The following is a 22,991-nucleotide window of genomic DNA, read 5'->3' on the forward strand; positions in this document are numbered from 1 at the left end:
ACATAAATACCTGTATGCATTAGACTGAGGGTCTTCAGAATACTGCCATCATTACTAAGCCAGCTTTTGAACTCAGGCACTTCTCTAAACTTTACCTTCAACCTCTCTCAACACTTGGGTCTGCTGGAAAAGAATGAATGCTACCACACAGCTCAGAGACAGAACCATCAGGGAAAGCAACAAGAACACTTTACTCTCTGTTCCCATCCAGGTTCTGCCGTGGGCCACCAAACAGTGCGTACCATCAGCACTGAATGTAGTTGTTCCTTTTGGCATATGCAGCTACCCAGTATTTAGGCCAGGAAGGACCGTTTACTCCGGGAGGCGAAACGGGTCATCCAAGTCAGGTATATTCCCTGGTGTGACCCTGTTAACTTGTACGGAATGTAAGCAGAGGGCTGTTTCCTTGAGCACAGCAGAAACAAACAGCCGCAGCTCATTCCCGTTCCCATTCCCGACCTCCTGCTGGCTCAAGCAACCGGAGCACCCGGCCTCCACATCCCTGGCCCAGCTACACCAACCCTCTGCCCATGCCAGGACCTACCACCACCATGGCAGACACCCATGGAGAAGCCATCACGCTCACCCACACTCTGCCATAGTACATCTTTTCATCCTCCCAGGTTATCCTTACCATGGTACTGCCTTGTGCTGGGCAACAACACAAGTGCTCACCACTTCCTATCACATGAGCTTTAGTAAAGCTGTAGTAATAGACCTGGTGGTGGTACCACATGTGAGTGGTGGCTGCTAACCGTAAGTGCCACCGCTCTGCACATGCTCACAACATCCACATCCAAACCACTTGCTGACCAATATCAGTACTTTTTACACCTAACATTTACAATAGTGCTTCGCCTAAAGGACTTTTTCATCTTCAATCAATTTACTAGCCTAAAACCCCAAAAGTTTCTGTAACTGCTCAAGTTCACGTCAACTGATTTTCATTCTTTCAATGAATATTCTTGCAACCAACAGATAAGTGTGCCCAGAATACCCCTCGGAAAGTATCCTCTATCTTGTATCATTAATAATCAGGATTTAACTAGTTTAACTGCATCATGTTAAGCCTAAACAAAACGGCAACCATCACCAGCATGGTGCGGGTCAGGCTGCCATGAGAGTCACACACTGAATGTTAGGCTAGATGATAATATTCTGACACCAAAACTTGTAAGCAGCTATAAAGCTATGTGGTAGACATACAGCAGCAGTCAATCCTGGGAAGCTTCTAACACAAACACTCTTTAGAGAGGTGCCTATCGGGGCTCCAAGGAGTAATTTGTAGTTGGCTCTTGAACTCAATGCAGAAATCGGCACCAATGCTTGGGCACAGAGGTGTGTTTGTGCCCAAGCAGTCCCTGACAGCCAGATCCCAGGAGATGTGTCCCTGGGCAAAGCAAGGACCATACGAACTGCAGGAAAGGAGAGGAGAAAAGAAAGAGGAGAAGAGGGTTTGCTCAGAGTAACAGCACTTGCATAAACATGCAAGCCATGCCAGCAACTCTAACTAAACATCTTGGAACAGAAATGGAACCTATAATACGTAGCTATTATACAGCTCCTTAAACCTTCAAAGTTCTTGTAAGCAGACTTTGAAAGGTGGTTAATCTTAGCATCAGTAAATATTAAAATCCTAATTAGGAAATAATCAGCTCATACTTCAAAATCAGCAGAAAAAGGAAAAACCTACTGCGTTCAAGGCAGTTTAAGAGAAACCACCAGTAAACAGAAGCTGAATATGCTTGAAAATGTATTATTTATTACTGTAAGAAAAGTGGTCTTGAAATACTTCAGTTCTTGGCCTGGCCTGTCTTGTCTTCAGTAAAAGAACACCAACAGAAGGTTTTATCATGTACTTCAGTGTGAAATTTGCCTCTCAAACACACAGAATTCCTGTCTCTGAGAGAATCTGTCCCTATGGCGCATTATCTGTACTGCTTTCAATGCAAAGAAAGGGAGTCCTTAACAGGTACATTTCCCTATTTGTCAAATTAATAAAGCTCAATGTATCATTTCTACTAAAATCACCTTTTCATACCCAGGATCTCACAGTGCAAGAGAAGAAACATGTAAGAAATACTCAGTCATCATCTGGAACAACACACCCTGTATATAAAGCCTACAGCACCTTCAACTCTCTCTAGATATAATACTGAATTGTGTTCTTCTGGCAACAAAACTATTTAACAGTTCTAATGGTGCCTGGCCAGATTTCTACACTTCACTTTGGTGGTGCTTCCAATAAAAACAATCTGCAAGCCTGTTCTGTAACTTGGCTCTCATTAAGTAGCTGAAGGCCTAAACTTCACATGCATGTTCTTGAAACAGGAATCAATTCTCTTTCAAGTAGCTGAACTAAATAATATGTTTGGCTAACAAAGGAGTTTGAAATCATCTCGTAACTAAAAGAGACTTTGTTTTCAGTTGTGCAGGAAGCACAGGGAAGTGCAGGACCTCTGAGGAAAACGCTTTATATTTATAAATGATATAATGGGCCATTTATTTCATTTTAGACCACTAAATGCCTGAGTCCGTGATACAATGCATGGATTTCACTGCAGACGTAAAACTAGAAACTAAAAAAGGAGAAAAAAAAGGTAAGAAGCAATGGAACATCAACACAGTTTAAAGTAACAATCTGAAGGGAAATCCCAAAGGCTCTCTTGGAGAGTAAGAAGTCCACAGCACCGACAAAAAGGTCAGATAACAGAACACAAGGACCGATGCAAAGTGCAGTTCTAAACAACTCCTGTCTACTAATGACCACAGAGGTTGGAAGTCCTTGAATTTTCACTAGCTGGGCATCGACTGCCAGATAAATCCTCCCTTGATCCCAACAAGCACAATGGCAAGGATTAGGCTCACTGCACCATACAGTATGTTCTCCTGTTTGACAGATTTTCAAGGTTTTTTTCAATGCTGTATTAAAGACAGTTCTCAGGTGAGCAATGACTGTAGGATCAAGTCCAAGATGTGTAGCAGATGTCTACTTGCCCAGGCACCCAGGAATGATGAGCACTCCGGAGTGTCCTAAAGCTCAGCACGTGCCCTCTTCACATCCGTCAACAGTCACAAACTGTGACACCTGAAATAAAATCAAGGCTGTGATTCTAGGCCATAAACTGCCCTTGGGGCAAATCTCTTTGTTTAAGAACTGACTTGCTTTTGTAAGATCCTGCCCTCTGAAGATCTTTACTAAAGTAATACAAGAAAACATTAAGACACAAGGATGACAGTTTCTCAATAAGCTTACGATGGACATGGAATTAAAAACATATTTCTCTGATCTTCCACAGACATATTAGTGTTGATAAAAGGAACACTAGGAACTAGAAATCAATTCCATCAGCCTGGGTATACTGGGCGGTACGCAAGCAAAATGAAAGATGGAAAGACATAGCAGAGGTAATATGAGAGAGCACAAAGCAAAAGAAAAGCAATCAAGAAAATAAAAAAGCACGTACATCCTAAGGCATGAAAGCTACTCACTATCCACCAAATATGCCTTTCATGTTCAGGCAGTGTGACGGACTAACTGAAACACAAAGGCCCCTTCTACTTAAACGTCTGGCATCCAACAGATTGGGAGAGAGCACTTCCTCAAGTCAGCACACTTCATTAAAGGCTTTGCATCAAAAAGGACCAAGGAAAAATTGTGGTTAATCCACAAGGGAAAAGAGAACCCCCACAACCCCACCTGAAATAGCATCCTGCTAAGAAGTGCTTTGTCTTTTGATCAGGAACAGAGCCCAGTGCAAACAACCCAAACCTGGACGCTTACATCAAGTCCCAAAACACACAAGAAATCCCTGCCACGGGGGGACTGAACCACTTTCTTAGCAACACCTCAATGTTTTGTCTTTCTTTAGGTTCTGCCACACCAAAGAAGAACTACAGGGTATTAAAATAATTAATCAGCCCTATTTTACTTCATGTCCTACATTAAAGTAGAACATCCCCTCCAGAAGATTTATTTCCTAGTCTCGCATGTTCAAGAAGAAAAGCAGAAATGCGCATGTAATATGGTGTCATTTAAAGATAATCAAACACAGAAAAAACTACTTGGAAGCAAGTGCATCTTCCACAGCACTGGCTCTTCAGCTGAGACAGCCACGGCTCCTATGGGAGTTATCACACTTAAATAAGGAATCACTAACAGGGGAAAAACAATGACTTGGGGGAAATCAAAAACAATTCTTCTAATCCACTGGGGTAATTACAAAAACAAACAGAAACTGATTTGCCGTACAATACTTCAGTAAAAGAAAACTTCACATTTAGTAAGGTAGAGCTTCACTTACACTCTGGTCATCCTGAAGTTCCTGGCACTTCCTCACCAGTAAAGGAGAAAGGAAGTTATTGTTTCCCACCCTCCCTCTGCTCAGAGCAGTCCTCCTGCCTCCCAGAGCACTCAGAGCAGCTTTAGGATAGCTCCAAGGACCTTTCATTCGTGATACATGCCTTCTTTGAACATCACATGTCATTGTGCTCCTTGCCATTGACATGGGATTAGCTGGTTCATCAGAGGTGAAGGTTCAGGGAGGTGCAAACACAACAAGGCAATCACAAGAGACATCCAACCAAGAGACTGCCAATTCATTGCCAAGCACTGACCAGAACAAAATGAACCGTTACAACCGTTCATTCTCTTGGAAGAGTCTTGATACAAACATCACAACACCAGAGCACTGCATCAGAGGCTGTTCATGGCAACAAGATACCAACAGGCCAATCTTACCTGATTGCCTGCCTTACTGTAAAACACCATGCAGCACTGCCCTGCTGGGATTCCTTAGATCCTGCTTACAGTCTTTCATCCTAATGAAGCCATAAAATGGTTACTCTGGAAAGAGCACGTAACCCTTCCCCACTGTTGCAAGACGGATTCGAAGTCTGTATGTTCTGCAGAGGCTTCCCAAAGGCTGTGAAGGTTGGAATGCAGTGCAACGTTCTTGATGCATTCCTTGATGAAACAGGAGGGCCTGTTGTGACCCTTCATGCAGCCTGGTCTATACTCAGTACTGAATTCTCTGTAAGACACAAGTCACTGCTACAGTATTACCTTCACATCTGAAGTACATTCAGAACAACATTTAGGGGTCCCACATTCTTGGTACATGGTGTGTGACTACATCACACATCTCCCTGAGCTGTGGACAAACAACTTCCGATTGAGGCGTGTCCTCTAAGTAGAACAAAATACTGAGCAGATTTTGCATACAGTTTGTATATAGCTACAGGATAGAAAAACATCCAATGGAGGGAGGGAAAACATGACAGGAATTGATCTGGTACGCTGTTTTATTCACAGCCCTGACCCTGCTAACAGGAATTACAGCAGCAACAAGTGCATTTCTGTCTCATTTCATAGGTTCAGCAATCCAAAAAGCAACACAAAGATATCAATGGTACCTCATCTCAAGATCTAGGGAGGTTACAGCAACAGCATATGTCCATGTTTAGGCCACTGTCACATCACACCTTTGAGAACATGCACAGTTCAGGTACTGTGCTGGCAGAACCAGACAAGGATGAATACGGGGAACCAACTGGCAACTCTGGAAGATTTCACCACGACAGGGCAGTACAAACTCAACTGACTTGCCAGCTAAACAGTAAATGCAGACTTTGCCTTCAAAGACCAGCGAAGGTGCTAACAGAAATGTTTACTGCAGATCTGTCACAAAAATACCTTTCCCCATGGCTGTAGTGAGAGAACTGCTTGAATAAATACCAGTCCTGAAGGACATATTTGCAGCTTGAGCTTTAGCCCAACACAGAGAGAATCTTCTTGAAATAACTCTGACTTAGTTCGTTCCCCCTCTGGACTTGTTTCCTACTGACACTCACTGAAGAAAGCTCACATGGGAACGCTGACTTACGTGGTGTGACAGACTGCAAAGTGCTTTCTTCAGGCTGCCCTTCCTCTTGAACACAGGCTCTGGACTTCCTTAGGAACACAGATGTTGCCAAATGCATTGAGAGAGAAATCTCACTTGCCAAGATTCAAACGTGGGCAACCTTTGCCCCATAATAATAGCCACCCAGCACCCAAAGTGCTCAATGCTTCTGACACTTAAAGGTCTGTTTGGTTTCTAAGACTACAAACCTGTGGCACTCTGCTTCTGGTTCAGAAACTTCATGGCTAAGGTACATTTCTTCTGTGCCCTTAAGAGTAACTTGGGTTTTATTGAGTTTAGCACAGGTGGAACTCCAAAGGTAAGAGAAGATTATAAGTACAATAACAAACAAAGTTAATATGTGGCTACAATTGGCTCAGGATAATCTTTGTTACCTAATTTCACTCTCCACGTAATAATAATGAAGGACAGCAAACCCAACACTCCAATGATTACAGATTGCTAAATTCGTTTATGAAACCCTATTCTGGAAGCCTCTGCTCTATTTTCATGATGCATCTCTTTCTCGGTGGTGAACAAACTGGCCAGGTTAGCAATAGTTATCTGATTTTACTTGGCTAACCAACCCTTTCAAGAAGAAACCAGAAGACAAAATACATCTGCATTGTTTACCAAGGGTGTTAATTTCACATAAGAAATGGTAGGTTTCATAGTAATTAAATGACAGCCAAATACACAGGTATGCTTAACACACCTGACCACAGACAGGATTCTCCTTTCCAAAAGTGCTCCAGGACACAAACTTCATCCCTGCAGCACAACTCTTCTGCTTTTACATGCCAACACCAACAGCTCAACGATGTTAACAATTCAAATGACATCTCCTCAAACTGTGTTGCAGGATCTGTACATGGTGGTACTGTTCTAGCCTGTAACAGGGGAGCACCAGAACCTGACACGCAGAGAAAAAGGCATCCGAGTGCTACATTTAAAGTCGTCAAAACAAGATGGCAAACTTCCAGAACACTGGGAGGCTGCCAAATCAGACCTGCATGCTAGTATTTCTCTGTTGCATTCTTTGTCTGACCAAGCAACGCCAAACTTACAGACAGCTTGATGTGCTTTGAACCATGCGACTTCACCAAGTACCTGCTGCGTGCACCAGGAACCAGGATCACAACCGCTGCAGTGTCAAAGTGATCCTGTTCTGGCTATCCACAGCAAGCATCCTGCGATGCGGCAGTAAGCTCACTCTGTCAACACAGTCACTGGGACACCTTCTTCAAGTGACCATGAAGATGAGCAGGGTTTTCCAAGCACTGAGTCTGCTCACTGAGGCCATGAGGCTGCTACAAACAGACGGGAGGCTCTGCATGGAAACATCCTGTAGGATCATAGCGAAACTGCCATCATCTACAGCTCTAAGTGCCTACAATCACACTACAACGCGGCCAAACACAACTAAAGGCACCAGATACACGAGAACAAAACATCAAGTGCAGGGGCAAACGGGGCACGCTGGCTCCAATTACACTGATGGCTGAAAGAGCCTAACGGGAAGGGCGCCTTTCCACTAGACATGCAGACAAAACGATAGCATACATGTGCTCTACTTACCCATAGGCAGTAATATCGCCTGTGCTTCAGAAGGGGAAAGAAAGAGAGACAAGGAGCCCTTTACAATAAAAGCTCTAATTAGATTTTTATACTAGTGCATCAAGTCGAATGTCTGGAGCTGCTGAAGCGACTGCGCAACCAAATCACCTCAAAACCTGACTCACACGCACTAAAGAGGTCGCTGATCTTCTCCAAAGAGCAGGAATTGGAGCAGGAGTTTCCTAACCCACCGAGAGATCGCAGGAAAACCCTTTCCTGACTGCACCCTGCTCGCCTCAGAGGCAAACCCAGCCAGGTTCGAAGCTTTTTCCCTCAGAGTTTACACCGATCCTGGATGTGCCGCCGCAGCTCACGGCCGCCCTGCCTCTCTGCAGATGGCGAGCACACAGGTGTCACCTCACCGCTGCTTCCCTCAGCAGCAGCCAGCCCAGGGTCATTCATTACAGCACTCACCAGCCCGCCTCATTCGCACAGCTCGGCCAGAAAAGCGCGTAGCCCCTCACAGCTCCCCCCCTTCCTGCCCCCCGTTTGCCTTGCGCTGGGGCTGCTCCCTCACGGCCTGGGGCCCGGCCCCGGCCCCCACAGCCGGGCAGGAGGGAGCCGAGCCCGGCCCGGCCTCACCCCCCGCGCCTCAGGGCGACGCTTCCCGGCGCGGGGAGGACGAGCTGGAGCCGCTCTCCGCACGCACCGCGGCCACCGGCACTAACAAAGAAGGCGTCGGGAGCAGGAGCCCGAGCGGAGCCGCGGGTGGCGGCAGGAAACGGAGCTGCAGCCCCACAACTCCCCGGGGACGAGGAGCGCGGCCGCCGCTCACCTCACCCACAGCGGCCCCGGGGCAGCGGCTCCCCCGCGCCTCCCGGCCCCGCTCCCCGGAGCACGGCCCCGCCTGAGCCGGCGGCAGCGCGGCCGGAAGGGAGGGAGGCGGCGGCGGCCGTACCTGGCTGCTGCTCTCGGCCGGCAGGTTCCTCAGCAGGATCTTGCGCCTGTTGCTCAGCTCCCGCCGGGTGCTCTCCAAGCGCTTCGCCACCTCCTCGGGGGCCAGCGGCGGCCGAACCCCCCGCGGGGGCTCCGCGGGCAGCTCCGCGCCGCGCTCGGCTGCTGCCGCCATCTTGCAGAGCGAGCGGGGGGGGGGGGGAACCGCGGGGCACGGCCCGGCGGCGGGCGCGGGCAGCCGGGAGCCGGAGCCTCGCCAGGCCCCGCCGCGCTCCCGACACGCCCCAAGGGGGGGCCGCGCCCCCCGCCCGCCCGCTCTGGGGAGGATGAGGGCGGCGGAGCCCCTGCAGCGGCTCAGGAGAGTGAGGAGTGAGCTGGAGCCGGGCCCCACATGTGTGGGGGTGAACGGGGCTCGGCGCCGCGGTTGTGTCTCTGCAGGTCAGGCTTTAGGAGGAGAGTTTGGGCGTCCATAACAGCCCCGAAAGCCGTTGTCGGGGAGGCCAAGGCCTGGGCACTGCCCTTCTCCCTCAGGGAGGCACCATGGGGCTCACCTCACCCAGAGGGCATCGTTTCCCTCCAGTCCTGCTGTCAGTACCTCCCTCGGGTGCCAGGCATGGGCAGCCCTGGGCAGCCTGTTCCAATGCCTGAGCACCCTCTGGGGCAGGAATTGTTCCTCAGCTCCAACTAAACCTGCCCTGGTGCAGCTTGAGGCCGTTTCCTCTTGTCCCATCCCTTGTTCCTTGGGAGCAGAGCCCAGCCCCTCCTGGCTCCATCCTCCTCTCAGGCACTTGGAGGGAGCCATCAGGTCCCCACTGAGCCTTCTCCACACTGAACCCCCCAGCTCCCTCAGTCCTTCCCCATCTCTCTTGTGCTCCAGGCCCTGCACCAGCTCCATTCCCTTCTCTGGTCCCACTCCAGCCGCCCAAGGTCTCTCTTGCAGTGAGGGGCCCAGAGCTGGACACAGGATTCCAGGTGCGGCCTCCCCAGTGCCCAGCGCAGGGGCACAATCCCTGCCCTGGCCCTGCTGCCGCACTGGTGCTGATCCAGGCCAGGATGCTGGGGGCTGCCTGGGCACAAGGGGCTCCTGTTCAGCTCCATCAATCAAGTCTGCCCAGAGGGACTGAAATGCAAGGTTGACAACAAAATAGAGCTCTCAAGGAAGCCCGAGCTCTGCCTGAGGGGAGCAGGCACAAAGGCCCAAGGTAAGCTCGTTCCAATCTTATTTTTCATCAGGAACACACCAAACAAACTGCAAAGCACCCAACTGGGTATAAACCAATGCCTGGGTGCTGGGCTTGCAGCAAAAGTCCCCCTGTGGTGACAAAGCACCAGGTAATGGTGGCTGTGCAAGCATAGAGCTTGGGAAGGAAATGCAAAGGAGAAGAGTGCGGCACCTCCCCAGAAGGAAAGTGTTTCTGCGAGTCACTACAAAAGAAATTGCCTCTTCTGTGAAGCCTCCATCTGTAAGAATGTTTCACTCTGTCAGTCAGCACTGACTTTGACTGAAATATGTTGTTCTCTTGGAAAATTCATTCCTCCTCTGCACAGTTACTTGCAACAGCATTTACAACACAGTGCATTTAGCTCTTAACGTGCTCATCCTTGCTATAAATGAATGAAGACTCATTCAAATATTTGGGCCCATTTGTTGTTATGAAGCTGACCACAAAGAACAGGCAAAAGAGAATCCAAACTTGGAAAATAATGGTCTTGAAAAGGAAACTGGAAAACACTTGGAGCTAAATTGGGTACATAGAATCATAGAATAGTTAGGGTTAGAAAGGACGTTAAGATCATCCAGTTCCAACCCCTGCCGTGGGCAAGGACACCCCACACTAAACTAGGCCATCCAAGGCTTCATCCAGCCTGGCCTTGAACACTGCCAGGGATGGAGAATTCACAACCTCCCTGGGCAACCCATTCCAGTGCCTCAGCACCCTCACAGGAAAGAATTTCTTCCTTATATCCAGTATAAACCTCTGCTGTTTAAGTTTCAACCCATTACCCCTTGTCCTGTCACTACAGTCCCTAATGAATAGTCCCTCCCCAGCATCCCTGTAGGCCCCCTTCAGATACTGGAAGGCTGCTATGAGGTCTCCACGCAGCCTTCTCTTCTCCAGGCTGAACAGCCCCAACTTTCTCAGCCTGTCTTCATACAGGAGGTGCTCCAGCCCCTCATCATCCTCATGGCCTCCTCTGGACTTGTTCCAACAGTTCCATGTCCTTTTTATGTTGAGGACACCAGAACCGCACACAGTGCTCCAAGTGAGGTCTCACATGGGGGGTATGTGACAAAGTTCTCATCAGGACAATTCATTCTGGATGATAATTCTTGACTAGGTGTGATTTTAGAGATAGGATTTCCAGTTCCAGGGAAAATAAATCCCCAGCCAAATAACAACAGTAGGTTCAGAAACTGCTTTAGTCCAAAGCAAAGCTGGCAAGTGAAGGCTACAAAGAATCTTGGGCCTTCATTACTGCCAGAATCAACTGAAAACCTCCTAAGCAAACAAGAAAGTTCCTTTTGGTGTATTATAAACTCTGTCAGGACTGACAGGCTTTTGTGCAAGGGCTTCATTTTCCCATTATCTTTTCAGACAGGTAATGTTCCTCCTTCAGGATCTGCATTCGGTTCAGTGAAGGTTTGGAAATCGGAGGTGGGAAGGACATTGGTAAACGGTGCGTATTTGTCAAAGGAGAATTTGATGATGTTACTGTCCTGTCCAACCCCAACCATCCTCTGAACTGCCAAATTCAGCCTGTCCTGAGCAGTATTGCCTTAGCCTTCATACTTCAAGAACCAGGAGAAGCCAACAGAATGAAGTGTTAGTGTGAGATCTGATCTAAGGAAAAGTTATTATTAGAAAAAGATTTCCATAGCTCACCATTCTTTGAGAAATGTGACTGAAGAATGAGAATATACCTTGTATTTTAGAAAATTCCAGATGATTTGCATTTTAAAACTGTCAAATACCCATCCCAGCACAAGCTGGGAGGTACAGGCTTCTTAAATCCCAAGGATTTACAAAGTATTAATCACACTACCTATAAAATTGTCCCTGGAAAAGATAAAACCTTGAAGTGAAAGCTCTTCTGGTGCCCATTTACTGACTGATTTTCAGGTGAAGCTGTACAGTTGAAGCAGGGAGGCTGAATTCTGTCTCCTCAAAACCTTTTTCAAGCCTGTCAATCATAGCTTGCGTGGTGTAAATTATTCTGGGACCATGAAAAAGATGGCTCTGCTAGGAACACGTGTTCCAGCTGGAATACTGAAACACACAAGTACCTCCTCAGCAGTGACTGCCAGATGAAGCTGGTACAGTTAAATGATGGATCTGCTCAAACATCACACAGTTCAGTGAAGCTAAAGAAGGAGTGAAAGCAGAGTCATTAATGACAGCGTTAATCCAGCCAGCTTGAAGGTGGACACACATACACCCTGTATGCTACTGATAATTAACCCTACCTAGAGCAATTCCCTTCTCAAAAGCTGCCTGCCTGTTGGTTTAAGCTTTTACAGCAGGCTGCAGCTGGGGCTGAATGCAATGCAGGAGGACTTAAAGCCCATTGCTAAAAGAAATAGTTTGGGAATGAAGAGTTTGATATTAATGGCAGAACTGGTGCAGTAGTAGTTGGAAAGAGTCCCAGAGGAATGTGGTTTTCCTGCTTTAGGGATACACATTTTAAAGGTTGTCTTTTGTAGGGAAAGTATTCCTCTCATTTTTCCCTCCCAGTGTTCCCATTTCATGCTGTATACAGGCAGTTGATGTTGCACAGGTAGATGAAGGAATTGCCTGCACTAAAAAGCAACTACAAAGTGCTGTGGGAAGAGAGCAGGAAATATCAGAGATATAGCTGATGTCCATGGAGGTGTCCGTGAAAACGGGGAGGTAGGCCATGCATCTCCTCATGTACAACCAAAATAAGCCAAGCAGGCATCAGCACCAATAACTGATCTGTCCTGAGGGAAGAACCCCTCTTGAACCCAACTGTCAATGCTTTGAGCTACACTACACCCTCAAGCAGGGACCTGGGGGATTAAAAGAACAATCAAGACCATGCATCACGAGAGTAAATCACTCCAGTCCATTAGAGCTGCCCCCCAGAGCATCAGTGGGCACATTAATACAGTAGGGAGGTTGCGCAAGCCAACAATCCAGCCTCCTTTGAACTTCCACAAACATATCCATGTGGTTTGATGTGTCTGAACCCCCACAAACGTATCAACCTCAATGCCTACCAACTGCAGACATGCAGTTCTCTCATTCAACGAGTGAATCTTTGTAACAGGGAAAATACATTGGCTAAACTTCAAGAGTCCTTGCTAACCCCTGCCCCAGGAGCAGGAAAGAGTCTTCAGAACCACCAGTACTACCCTGTTTCCAGTTCACTTGTAGATGCTGCAGCTCAGGATAAAATACAAGTGGTAACAGGCTCCATCCACTGTACCCAGGGGAGGAAGAGGACACTGAGAGCTCTCCATGGATGCGGTGTCCTTCAAGAATGCCATCTTTTTTCCTAAAGAGTTTCATCCTGTTGGTTACAGACCCTCCTCCTTGGTGCAGACACTGCGTGGATATGGTGGTATTAGTATATTGTTACTGTGGGTTGCTTTCACAACAAAGCCCTACCTGTTAAGCTTTATCCTCTCAACAGTCTTCAGGTTTCCAATGTGCTTTCCTCATGTTTCAAAATTGCCACAAAAGCAAAAAGCGCCACTTAAACCCCAGCAGAAACATTCAGTGATCTGCAGCTCCGCCTGCACTGCTGACTTGATGCTATTGTGCAGAGAAGCCACTGTGCAGTAATTTAATTCAGTTCATTAAATTCCTTGTTAATTAAGAGTAATGGACCCATCCACAGCAGTTGCTCTTGTAGCTCTTCTAGGCTGAAGATTAATTTCCCCATGCTTCTGCAGCTCTGAAGTAAGACAAGCTACGTAGATCTTTTCATTTTGATGGGATGAGAGGGTTAAAAGAGAACCGTGGGAGCCAATAAAAGCCAAGATCAGAACATCAGCTGCATCTCAAAGGCCCATCTCTTATTCTCAGGTATACCAGATCCCAGAGAGGTATCTGTGAGCTCCTTAGATAAGGGATTTCTTATAGAAAAGAGAAATCCCAACAATTTTCTATCACCTGAATCCATGTGATTTGTGATTCCTGCAATGAGAGGGTATGGAATCCATCAGCTGCTGGGAATGTGAAGATTCCATAAACCCCCTGATTGCTTGCCCCACTTCAGGTCAACAAAGTGCAACCAATACCCTCCTCTTCAGCCTGCATTGTGCCCACTGTTTCCAGCTCTAGCTGCTCCTTTTGTTTCATTAGGAAAGTGAGACTTGGAAACCAAGGGATGAAGATTCCCTTGTCAGCATCAGTCATTACTCCAGTGATGACCATCTGATGCTCAGTCATATATCTCACAAATGCCATTGCCTCCAAAATAGACCAGAGGTGCCAAAAGAAGTTCCTTCCACCATTTTTCCAATGCCTTTAAATACTTTGGTGTTCTCAGTGTAACATTCAGCAGTGCAGTGCCAGTGGGGATGGTTAAACAAAGGGAATTTCCTATCAAATTACCAAGCTAGAACAGCACAGTGAGCAACTGATACTGTCAGCATTCTGATGAAGTAAGGACTTTGTAACCCCTCTCTGCAGGTAGCACAGAGCTGCTCTGCAGGGCTGCAATTCACTCATGAACATTACAATAACTAACTTGGCAGGTGTAGACTGCAGTTTTGGTGAGACAGGTATTGTGCCATGCTAAGCCCTCCCAATGAACTGCTAAGCTCCTTTTAGTACCACGGGTATTTTGATTAATGCTTCAGTCTCTAAGCACTTAGGAATTGCAGGAAATAGAGGAGCAGACTGCAGGTCCATCAGACTGCATCGCAGCAGTGCCCCTCTTGTCAAAGAGGTGCCAGATGGGCAACAGATTGCTGCAGAGACCACACCAGGCACACGCTTCACTTGGAGCTGTGCTGCCAATAAACAGTTCTAGTTTTCACTTTGCTCATGCTCCTTTAAGGCAGCCTTCTATGTATCATATACAGCCCCTGGAATATGTCGGGTACTGCTGCCTATGCCCAAAATTGGGATGTTTCTTTACTCCTGAAACATTCTTCCCCACAGACACAAAACCACTTCAAGTGTCTTTGCCCCAGCTGAACATTTCAAGTGGAACCTGACAGCTATGAAATGTGGTGTAACACTGCTCCAGAGTGTCTCAGCAGAGATGGATTACCTCAGTAAGAGACTGGGCAGCAGCTTCTGCTCCGTTTCCATGCTGTAACACAGGGGTCTGCAAATAAACAGTGAAAAGATAACAGAGGCAAGAGCTGCAGCTTACACAGTGAGTAACTGCTGAGGGAATCATTACACTGAAACGGAATGTAATGGTCTACTTTGGGAGCTGTGGTCTCTGCAGTAGAATCGACAACCTTTGTTAGCTAATAAATAGCATTAGCAGAGCTGGGTGAAGGTTGGACGTAAAGACAGCACAAAAGAGAGAAAACCTCAAAATAAACCACCACCAACCAAATCCAGCTTCTTGAGTAAAATAACGGAGAACAGAAGAAAATGAGATCAAACAAGGATTTTCAGTACAGCCATAGCCCTAAAGGACAAGATATTCACAGGGCAGCCTCAGCAATGCTTTCTCCTGCACATCAACACCTTCCCTGCTTTCAATCACCAGTCTTCTGTGTCTTGTGTTCCTTGAGTCTCTAGCAAAAGCAGGTACAACCCCACACTCCTCCACAGCGTTCTTATTGTGTTCATGCACTGCAGAATCATAGTTTCAAATCATTCTGTCTCGGATTCTCTGTAAGGGCCCAGTTTCTAGGAACTGGAAGCTGAGGGGGACAGTTCACAGGAAATGGTGCAATAACTTCACCTCAAAAAGTAGTGAAAGCACAGCTCGGAATTAAAGCATTCACTAGGGGAAATCAAACAGCTTTCAGTATGTGAAGGGGGATCTTGAGGTCCTTTCCAACCCAAACTGGTCAATGATTCTATGATCTCTGTTGTTCTCTCATTTACAGCCCTATCTCTTGCTGATTATGGTCTATAAGAAAATCATTGATGTGATGAACTGAAGCATTGGTACAATGAGTGAACAGGCATCTTACCAGCACTTTGTTTTGTTCTGATCACCCCAGCACTGATTTATCCCTGCCAGCAGAGATGGAATTTGAAACACCCCCATATTTTGTCCTTAGAACTGCTGTAACTTGTTAAAGATGGAAAACTGGCATAAAGGATGCAATGCAAGCTAAACTTTCCCAATGTGTTCTTAAAAAGACATTTATGAGACTTGAAAATGTTCTGCCATTCAGTTATGAAAGGTTTCCATAGAAACTGTCATGCAACATGACTTTGTGCTACAAACACACTTAGTGAAGTGCCTTAACTCGTACACGTTCATTCTGTTTTCATGGAGAGCACAAGAAACCCCATTCCCTCCCTGTTTTCCAGGTTCCCTGGCTGAGGCCACAGCAGTGCCACATTTTGACTTGTTTGTAGAGATTTCCTTGGTTAAATTGCAATGGAAATAAACAGACATGAAGAGGTTGTTGTTATTTTGCAGGAATGACACCATGCAGTTTAATGACTCAACCTTTAATCTCTCCCAACTGCTCATGATTTGCATACCGTGTGCCAAGAGAATTGATATAGGGAGCAAATTAATTGCTGAAGCTGCAGGAAATGGGGAGACTGAAAATAAGCAAGTGGAAACTATTGGACCAAGCTCCCGGTTTCCTGCAGTCTCAGTGCCAACCTATCCCAGTGTCTGCCTGCATTGCCTCTAGGAGCAGTGGAGGAGTTCTAAACCCAGCACAGTCCAACACCACTGACCCAACTGGAGCTATTTCACAGTCACAGAATGGTTGTGTTGGAAGAGAGCTCTGGAGCTCCTTCAGTCCAACCCCTGCCAAGGCAGGGCCACCCAGAGCATGTTACACAGGAACGTGTCCATGCTGGCTTTGGGACAACTCCAGAGAGGGAGACTCCACAACCCCCCTGGGCAGCCTGTGCCAGGGCTCTGCCACCCTCATGGTAAAGAAGCTCTTCCTCACGTTGAGGGGAAACTTACTGTGTGGTAGTTTATGGCCATGGCTCCTCGTCCTGGTACTGGGCACCACTGGAAAGAGTCTGGCACCATCCTCCTGGCACCTGCCTTTGAGCTTTTGATGGGCATTGATGAGATCCCCTCTCAGTCTGCTCTTCTCTGGACTAAACAGCTCCTGCAATCACTCCTCACAAGAGAGCTGCTCCAGATCCCTCAGTATTTGGCTGTCTAAGCCAAGGCTGGCCCATTGTTCACTGGTGGGACAGTGAGTGGGTCTGAAGAGCAGACATTGCCCGCTGCACCACAGCTTTGCTGTGGCATCACCTCTTTCCGCACATACACTCACATACTGCTGTAAAAAGGGCTGACCTGGCACACCTGGAGCCCGAGGTTATTCCCTTTACCCATGCAGCAGCTGCTGTACTTGCTCCCTCACGTTCCACTGCCAGGGCTGGGGTGGAAAGGTTCCTGCATGGTGCTTTTTGGGCCAACCCTTTCCCTTCCTCGCTATCACTGGTTTTGTTCCATGAGTGGCACTATCAGTGCAGAGCACTTGCTTGGGCAGTGCTCCAAGAAGCTGGGGGGTTTGCCAGTGGCAGCTATAAAGTGGAGAAGAAACGAGAACAAAACTCAACTGCTCCTGCTGGCTCCTGAGAGCATCTCCTGCTGCCAGAACAACAGGGCAGTTCTGCCACAGTATTCAGACAAGGCCACTGTGACTCCTCTTGGAGCTGAAGGTGAAGCTTCCAGATCTAATACATGGTCTACCTCTGCCATCACATTCCTCATTCTCTCCTGCTCAGGGCATTGCTATGGACTGTCCCTTTCAGACGGGCAGGGAATGGTGCTGCATTACAACGAAAGCCTTGGTTAAATGGAGTGGAGCTGATGATTTGAAGGCAATGCTTGCACTTCAGACATTGATTTTCCTTTGACATGTTATTAGATCAGCTGTTTGCTGCAGATCTCACTGGAGGATGAGGCAGATGTGCAAAGTCCACATGGCTCTTTGTAAGCTCCGGTTCACACAGTGTTCGATAGGAATCTCTGGCAGCTCAAGCTCGTCTGGGTTCCCAGGCAGAGGCTCTGCATTACTCCAACCTCAAAGAGCACCATCCAAAGCAGGCGCTGTCTATCAGTGGTGCAGAAACAGGGAAACATCCAGCTTTTCCCCAGCTCAAACCAGCAGCTTTCCTGCGCATGCCCTGGCAAAGACACCAGTTATGTTTGGCACCTCACTAACAAGGCAGGGGTTGGAGGGCTTCACTCTTGGACTTGAGTGTCTAAATTCCATGGTAGCCTTGGCTTCAGAACTGCAAGTCCTTGTGGGCCAAGGACCTTCCGTGACTCAGTGCAGAGCACAGAAAGAAGGGAAAATAATTCCCTCTCATCACGCAGGAGCGCTGCAAATAGGAAATCCTCTATGGCACTTGCGTTGCTTTTTCATAGTTAGGGTCCATGGCAAGAGGGGACCGTACAGCAAAGCAACCCAACAGTTACCACATTAACTGCTGCAGGAATTCCTATTCCAAACATCGCTGAAAGCCCCATGCAGGCTCCATTGAAAATCCCAGCCAGAGCTGGGCTTCTCTCTTCAGTTACAACAAATGCAATGGGGAGCAAGAGCCATGAGCACTGCAAATGAATCTCTGCACTTGCATGCAGCCTTCTGGGTTACCTGCACTCTCTACACCCCATCCAGGACTTCTCCATCCTGGATTTGTACCATGTTTGCTGCCAGCTCGTTCCCAGAATTTGTACCCTGACAAACCCTTTCCTCATCACCATTTCTGGGTCACTTCACAGAATGAAGCCTTCAAGAGGCAGAGAGCTCATTTTGACCACTGATGGTCACAACCAGTGCTGCGCATGTGAACATCTCATGAATCCTCATCTGTCTTCCCCATCGTTGCCAAGGGCAAGGGGAAAGATAATATTTCAGGGCTTCAGTGGCCTTATAAAACATTCATGGGCAAACTGTAACTTCTTCTTTCCACATCACATTTTTTATCCCAGCAATAGCATAAACAAATTAAAAACCATCTCAATTCATTTTCAAGCAATATCCTGTGAACGTGGAAACAGCTTCTAGCCCTGGGAAGGCCACAGGGGTTACCTGCATGGAGGAGAAATCAATACACTTCACAGTGCTCAAAGGCTGGCAGCGTCGGGTCAAGGGAACATCAGCAAACAGGAACCAAAGGATACACTTGTTTTCATTTCTAAACAACTTCTTCTGGAAGGATGAAGGAAAACCGACAGGTTGAATGAAATAATTGGGGAATTAATGGCCACGAATCCAAGCAGGTATAGGGAAGAAGGATACAGGTACAAGTCCAAGGCAGGCACCTGGCTGCTCATCTTGCTCCTCTGTCACCGCAGGAAAACAATGAGGGAGGGAAGGCCCTGGCAGCACCATGGACAATAACAATATAAGAGCTGTCAAGCAGCTTCTGAGAAACTCGGATTACATCCATTGCCAGGTTTTGTTTTAAACAAACAACAGTATCTTTACCAGCATTACAATTAGTTCTGCCAGGACAAGCTGTCAGCACCTGCAGTGATGGTTTGGTACACCTCTAGATCTGTGGTTTCCACCTTATTATTCCTTACAGCAAGAGCTTTGGCTTTTCTCACTACTTCAGGTATAAGCAAGAATGCCCAGAACCCATGAATCATTGAATGCAGCTTCTCTGGGCACCCTGTGCCAGCGCCATAGCACCCTCACAGGGAAGAGCTTCTGCCTAAGAGCTCATCTCAGTCTCCCCTGTTCTGGCAGGTTCAAGCCATTCCCCTTGGCCTGTCCCTACAGGCCCTTGTCCCAAGCCCCTCTCCAGCTTTCCTGCAGCCCCTTTAGGCACTGGAGCTGCTCTCAGCTCTCCCCTTCAGGAGCCTTCTCTTGTCCAGGCTGCCCCAGCCCAGCTCTCTCAGCCTGGCTCCAGAGCAGAGCTGCACCTCCATGGCCTTCTCTGGAGTCACTCAAGCAGGTCCAGGTCCCTTTTGTGTTGGGAGCCCCAGCCTTGCTTCTCACTACAAATACACTCCACAGCCTTATCTGGTTTAAATGAACGTCAGGAGCAGCTCAGATCTGCACAGTCAAGTGCAGATCAAGCCAAAGTTGTGCTTTTCTTTACTCCTGTTTACATTATAGTATGTGCAAGGGAACTCGTCTAATATTTATTGCTTGACACAAACTTCAACCAAGGAGCACAGAACTGCTGCTGCAGAGTGAGATTCCTTCAGATATACATCGAGATGGGGAAAACACCACTCAAATTCCACTTTACAAGTCAGTAACTCCCAGAGACACTTTTGTCATGTGATAACAGCTTCTGGCTGGACTCCAGCTTCCCCATTGCATTCACAGAGACCAAATAAAGGCCTAGCTGGAATTTCAAATGGGATTTACCTCTGAATTTTAGTGAGAACATGTGTACAACTGCTCTAGGGCTAGGAAACAGGAACAGCAAAGCCTCTCATTCCACGTTTCGCACAAACTGCTATGAGGACTTGCACAGAGCTGAACAGTTTCCACACTGAAAGCTATTTTCCCTTAATGCTTTAAAATTCCGCTTCTTGGCTGCATGCGTTGTTCTTCGGGCAAGCAGTGCTAGTAAAATAATGCATGTTCTTCTGCATGCCAACCTGACAAAACAGCCCCTTTGTCCAGTGTCCAACCACCAGCACTACTTTGGATTCAATATCAGAAATTCCAGCGAGTCGGATCTAGGAATTGACACAGAAACTGTCACAGGGCATCGGACTCAGACCTTTGAGAGCACAAAGCAGTGCTTAATAGATTTCTCCAGCTGTCTGCTCAGCAAAACCCCACATCCCAATCCTACACAAACACAGCAGAATGGCAAATCCACTTCCACATAAGGAAAAACCCACAAATTAATGGCTTTGGTGAGTCTAGGTGCTGGCTGAGCACTTCCAGCACCAACCATTTCCCATATAATGACCATACGCTAAAGAAATAACTTCATAACATCTCAATACTGTCATTTAAAGTTTAGATCTGTGGATACAAACTATAGGAATCTGACCAAATATTTCATCTTATAGCACCCTTTCAGGCAGAAAATGAAAGGAAACTTGGAATATTTCACTCTAGCCACTTATCCTCAGAACTAGACTTTATATACAGTTTATTTCACTAGAGATTTTCATTTTATACATAGTATAAAGGGGTATCCTGATAACACACATAGACTTATTTGACTGTACTGGTTAAGAACCAATTGTTTGTACAGAATACAGCATTAAGTACCATATTAATTAAAACAAGTGATCTTTAAAAGAAACATACATAGAAATGGATGTTTATCCTAGGCACAGTGCAAGAATGGTTTTTAGAGCATTGTAATCACAACACGTGGGTCTAAAATACAACACTGTGATTTAAAACTAATTCATAGCCATGATGCCCTGTGTTGTAGACAAATCAATCTTGGTTTGAACCACCAAGCAGAGTTAAAATTCCAGACAAACAGCAGCATTTTAAAAGGAGATCTTCCACAGTAACCCAAGTTTTCAACCCCACTGGTTTATCCCTACTTCTGACCATGACAGTGTCCTACGGAAACAGAATAATGGCCCAGATTTCATGTGGAATTATCTGCTAACTAATGCTAAGGAAATTCATTGTTACTTCCACACAGGAAACCTTGAAGGATGCTCAAAGAGGTCAAGATGGAGAGGTTTAGGGGCAGGATTTTAGTAATGGAGTAGAGGATTTCTCCTCTGCAAATAGGCAGAAAATACTGTAATATAAATCAGGTTGTGATATTTACAGAACACAGTTGTGGAAAAGCAAGCATTCAGCATGTAAACACGTCAGAAACGACTTCTTCATTTTCCCCTTTGCAGAGCGGGGCAGTGGATGAATATCAGCTAATAAGAAACAGATGTCTTCCTCAGAAGAACCACTTCACCATCACAGAATATATGTGGTAGGCATTGAGAATTGCTAACATGTTTTCTCCCTCCCTCCCCCCAGAGTTTCCAGTTCAATAAATAGTAGAAAAATAATCCTTTCCTTAAAAATCTTGAGATGCATTGTCCCAGGTTCCATACAGCAACCGGAGCAGTGACTTTTCCACGTGTGGAATGAACTGCAGGGAAACCAACAGCCTTCCCCCCGCCCCGTGCCTCTATCTGGCACTTCTTTAGGCTTCAGCTGCACAGATTCCTGCTCTTCCAGTTAAGGAAACCAAATCATCTCTGGCTCTTCCACGCTCTCTCCTCTTGGCTCAGCAGGACAGGCCTTCCAAAGCTTCAGCTGCTGTATAAACTCACGTTCCTCTTTCTGCAGCTCTGACCTTCCTCCTGCTCCACCTTATTAAATGTGATGGCAGGTCCATCCATCAAACCCATTTCCCTTCCGTTCCAGAGCCAACCTTACATTTATACAAATGTAAAGCCCTTATTCCTAACAGTTTACTTGGGAAGTCAGTTAAATCATTCCTGGTGAAAAGCACAGAAACAGAGCTGCCCGTGGCTGCATGGATCACGGCTCAGGAGCGAATGCTCCTTTCCTCACTGTCCATTAGCATTCTGCATCCACAGTGTGTACCGTGACTGCAGCCTGTAAGTGGTGGCTGTGGTGGAGAGTTGGGTGGTGCAACCGGTAGTGGTGAAACTTGTGACTCAGCAGGGCAGCTGTTTGAGGTGGGGTGTCCAGGTCCAAGTCTTCGTCGTGGTTTCCAACATCAACACCAGCCGACAGCGGGTCGTTATTGCACGGGGGGTTTTCACTGTCCTCCTGAGGGCTCATCGTGCTGTAGCCTAGGAAAGAAACCAGCAGGACTAAGAAGCTAAAACAAGAATAAGAGGGCAATGTTTCACCCACAGAAGCTGTGGCTGCCCCATCCCTGGCAGTGTTCAAGGCCAGGTTGGACACAGGGGCTTGGAGCAAGCTGCTCCAGTGGAAGGGGTCCCTGCCTGTGGCCTGGGTTGGGACTGGATGAACTTTAAGGTCTCTTTCAACCCAAACCATTCTTGGATCCTGTGATATTCCACAGTGCTGGCTGCAGCACCCCTCAGGGCATCAGGCACAATCAGTGCTTTATAGAGAATAAACCAATGTTTTTAGTTAACAGAAAAAGAAACAAACAAACCCATCCTCTCCTCTCAGTTCCCAACAGATCCCTTTCCCTGGCACTGTTATCAACTTTGGGGACCTATGGTCTGTACTATCCCAAACAGTAACAAACCATCACACGTTCAACAGTTTGGTATAGCAGAATTGCTAGCACTGATTCTAAAACCAAACAAGGCTTTCCTGGGGGATGGTATCTTTTAAGATACTCCTCAGAGCTTTACAAACAGACAAGAAATAGGTGGGAATCACCTCTGGTACCTCTGTTCCTATCAAACAATGTCTTTCCTAGGAAGGAGCCCCAGCTCTTCGATCTGGAAACAACAAAACTTCTTCACATCATCTTGATGCATAATCACAGTGTTACACCTTTAAAAGGAAGAGAGCACTTTTCACCAGTG

At 47.0% G+C, this 22,991-nt stretch overlaps 2 protein-coding genes across 5 annotated transcripts in view; both read right to left on the bottom strand.

The window, feature by feature from the left end:
• Positions 1 to 8,593, bottom strand: part of RAVER2 (ribonucleoprotein, PTB binding 2) — a 38,517-nt gene extending 29,924 nt beyond the window's left edge. For all 4 annotated transcript variants that reach the window (XM_034064353.1, XM_034064351.1, XM_034064352.1 and 1 more), the window contains exon 1: positions 8,419 to 8,593. In XM_034064353.1, coding sequence (XP_033920244.1) covers positions 8,419 to 8,589 — 171 coding nt within the window. In that variant the 5' untranslated portion in view covers positions 8,590 to 8,593. The remainder of the gene's footprint in view (positions 1 to 8,418) is intronic.
• Positions 8,594 to 20,608: 12,015 nt separating this feature from the next.
• Positions 20,609 to 22,991, bottom strand: part of CACHD1 (cache domain containing 1) — a 107,201-nt gene continuing 104,818 nt past the window's right edge. Inside the window, exon 27 of the mRNA XM_031050741.2 lies at positions 20,609 to 22,277. Coding sequence (XP_030906601.2) covers positions 22,039 to 22,277 — 239 coding nt within the window. The 3' untranslated portion in view covers positions 20,609 to 22,038. The remainder of the gene's footprint in view (positions 22,278 to 22,991) is intronic.

Source organism: Melopsittacus undulatus, chromosome 6, assembly GCF_012275295.1.
Source record: "Melopsittacus undulatus isolate bMelUnd1 chromosome 6, bMelUnd1.mat.Z, whole genome shotgun sequence".
Classification (NCBI taxonomy): domain Eukaryota; kingdom Metazoa; phylum Chordata; class Aves; order Psittaciformes; family Psittaculidae; genus Melopsittacus; species Melopsittacus undulatus.